Below are 1370 nucleotides of genomic sequence, written 5' to 3'. Positions count from 1 at the left end.
GGGCCCCGGTGATGTATTTCCTGCGACGGTATACAGGGCCCTGGTGATGTATTTCCTGCGGCGGTATAGGGGGCCTCGGTGATGTATTTCCTGCGGCGGTATAGGGGGCCTCGGTGATGTATTTCCTGCGGCGGTATAGGGGGCCTCGGTGATGTATTTCCTGCAGGCGGTATACGGGGCCCCTCCTGTCCTTAGATGAGGCGGCTGTTTTATTTCTATCTGGTGATTCTGCCAGTGTCACACTTCCTGTCCTAGGGTGACAACATTTACTGCACTGTATATAGCGTTGTCAACCTAGGGCAGGACTACAAAACACCTCCCCCTCTGCTCTATTATATGAGGGGGGTCTTTAGTCCCCAGACCCCACTAGTCAGGGCAGATATTGCACAGCATTGTGCAGGGACAGCTCAGGATTTCTGGCAGGATCGGCAGGGATTTGCTGCACTCATCCAGTGTGATCTGACAGGAGAACTACACACACTCCGCCCATCGGCTGTGATCGGGCACAACTCCCACCAGGCACAGCAATCCCTCCTCTACGATGGAGGATGACCAGAGAGGGCGGGGCTCAGTGTGCTACATCAGGTGACCTGTCAGCCTGATGAGCGGGACTGCGCACTGCACATGCGCATTGCGCACTCTAAGAGTCGGGGACACGTACGGGAGCGAGCAGGTATGGGCGGGTCGGCTACTTGCCTCTGAGAGGGGTGGTCGGGCCAAGGTCAGGAGTGGGCGGTGTAAGGTCAGGGAGGGCGGTGTTGTTTGTGCAGCGTGGGCGGGACTCTTGTCACATTTTAGTGTGGGCGGTGCCTACGGTACATGGGGAGGAGTTCAGTGCCGGAAGTGATCACGGGGCAGTAGAAGGGCGGAAGCGGGCGCTATTCCACCGAGATGAGCGGAGAGGAGGAGCCCACCGGCCTGTTCGGTGCGGAGGAGGAGCTGGCGAGCCCGCCGGAGGTATCACTGCCCCTCCCCCACCCGTACACAGTGCAGCCTATGTCATCCTCCATGTGATATAGTGTGACGTGTCCGTTGATGTGATCGGCTCTTCACGTGACGTGTCCGTTGATGTGATCGGCTCTTCACGTGACGTGTCCGTTGATGTGATCGGCTCTTCACGTGACGTGTCCGTTGATGTGATCGGCTCTTCACGTGACGTGTCCGTTGATGTGATCGGCTCTCGGGTCCTCTGTGTGTTTCCTGTTCAGGTGACGGACGAGGAATGTTTACTGAGGAAGATGGAGATCGGCGTGTCGGAGGCGGAGAAACGCACGGGGAAGAACGCGGGGAACATGCAGGAAACCTACACGGCGTATCTGATAGAGACCAGGTGAGGGGGGGGGGGGGTCCCGCACCCCGCGGCGGCCCCT

At 58.7% G+C, this 1370-nt stretch overlaps 1 protein-coding gene across 1 annotated transcript in view; it reads left to right on the top strand.

Annotated features, from left to right (window-relative positions):
- Positions 1 to 820: 820 nt before the first annotated feature.
- Positions 821 to 1370, top strand: part of LOC108803006 (sorting nexin-4-like) — a gene marked incomplete at its 3' end in the record, with an annotated part of 9350 nt that continues 8800 nt past the window's right edge. Inside the window, exons 1-2 of the mRNA XM_018574857.1 lie at positions 821 to 957; positions 1209 to 1330. Of these exons, the coding sequence (XP_018430359.1) occupies positions 892 to 957; positions 1209 to 1330 (188 nt within the window). The remainder of the gene's footprint in view (positions 958 to 1208; positions 1331 to 1370) is intronic.

The sequence above is a fragment of the Nanorana parkeri genome, unplaced genomic scaffold (assembly GCF_000935625.1).
Source record: "Nanorana parkeri isolate BGI_ZX_2015 unplaced genomic scaffold, ASM93562v1 scaffold3295, whole genome shotgun sequence".
Taxonomy (NCBI): domain Eukaryota; kingdom Metazoa; phylum Chordata; class Amphibia; order Anura; family Dicroglossidae; genus Nanorana; species Nanorana parkeri.
This window is presented reverse-complemented; position numbering and strand designations above follow the sequence as displayed.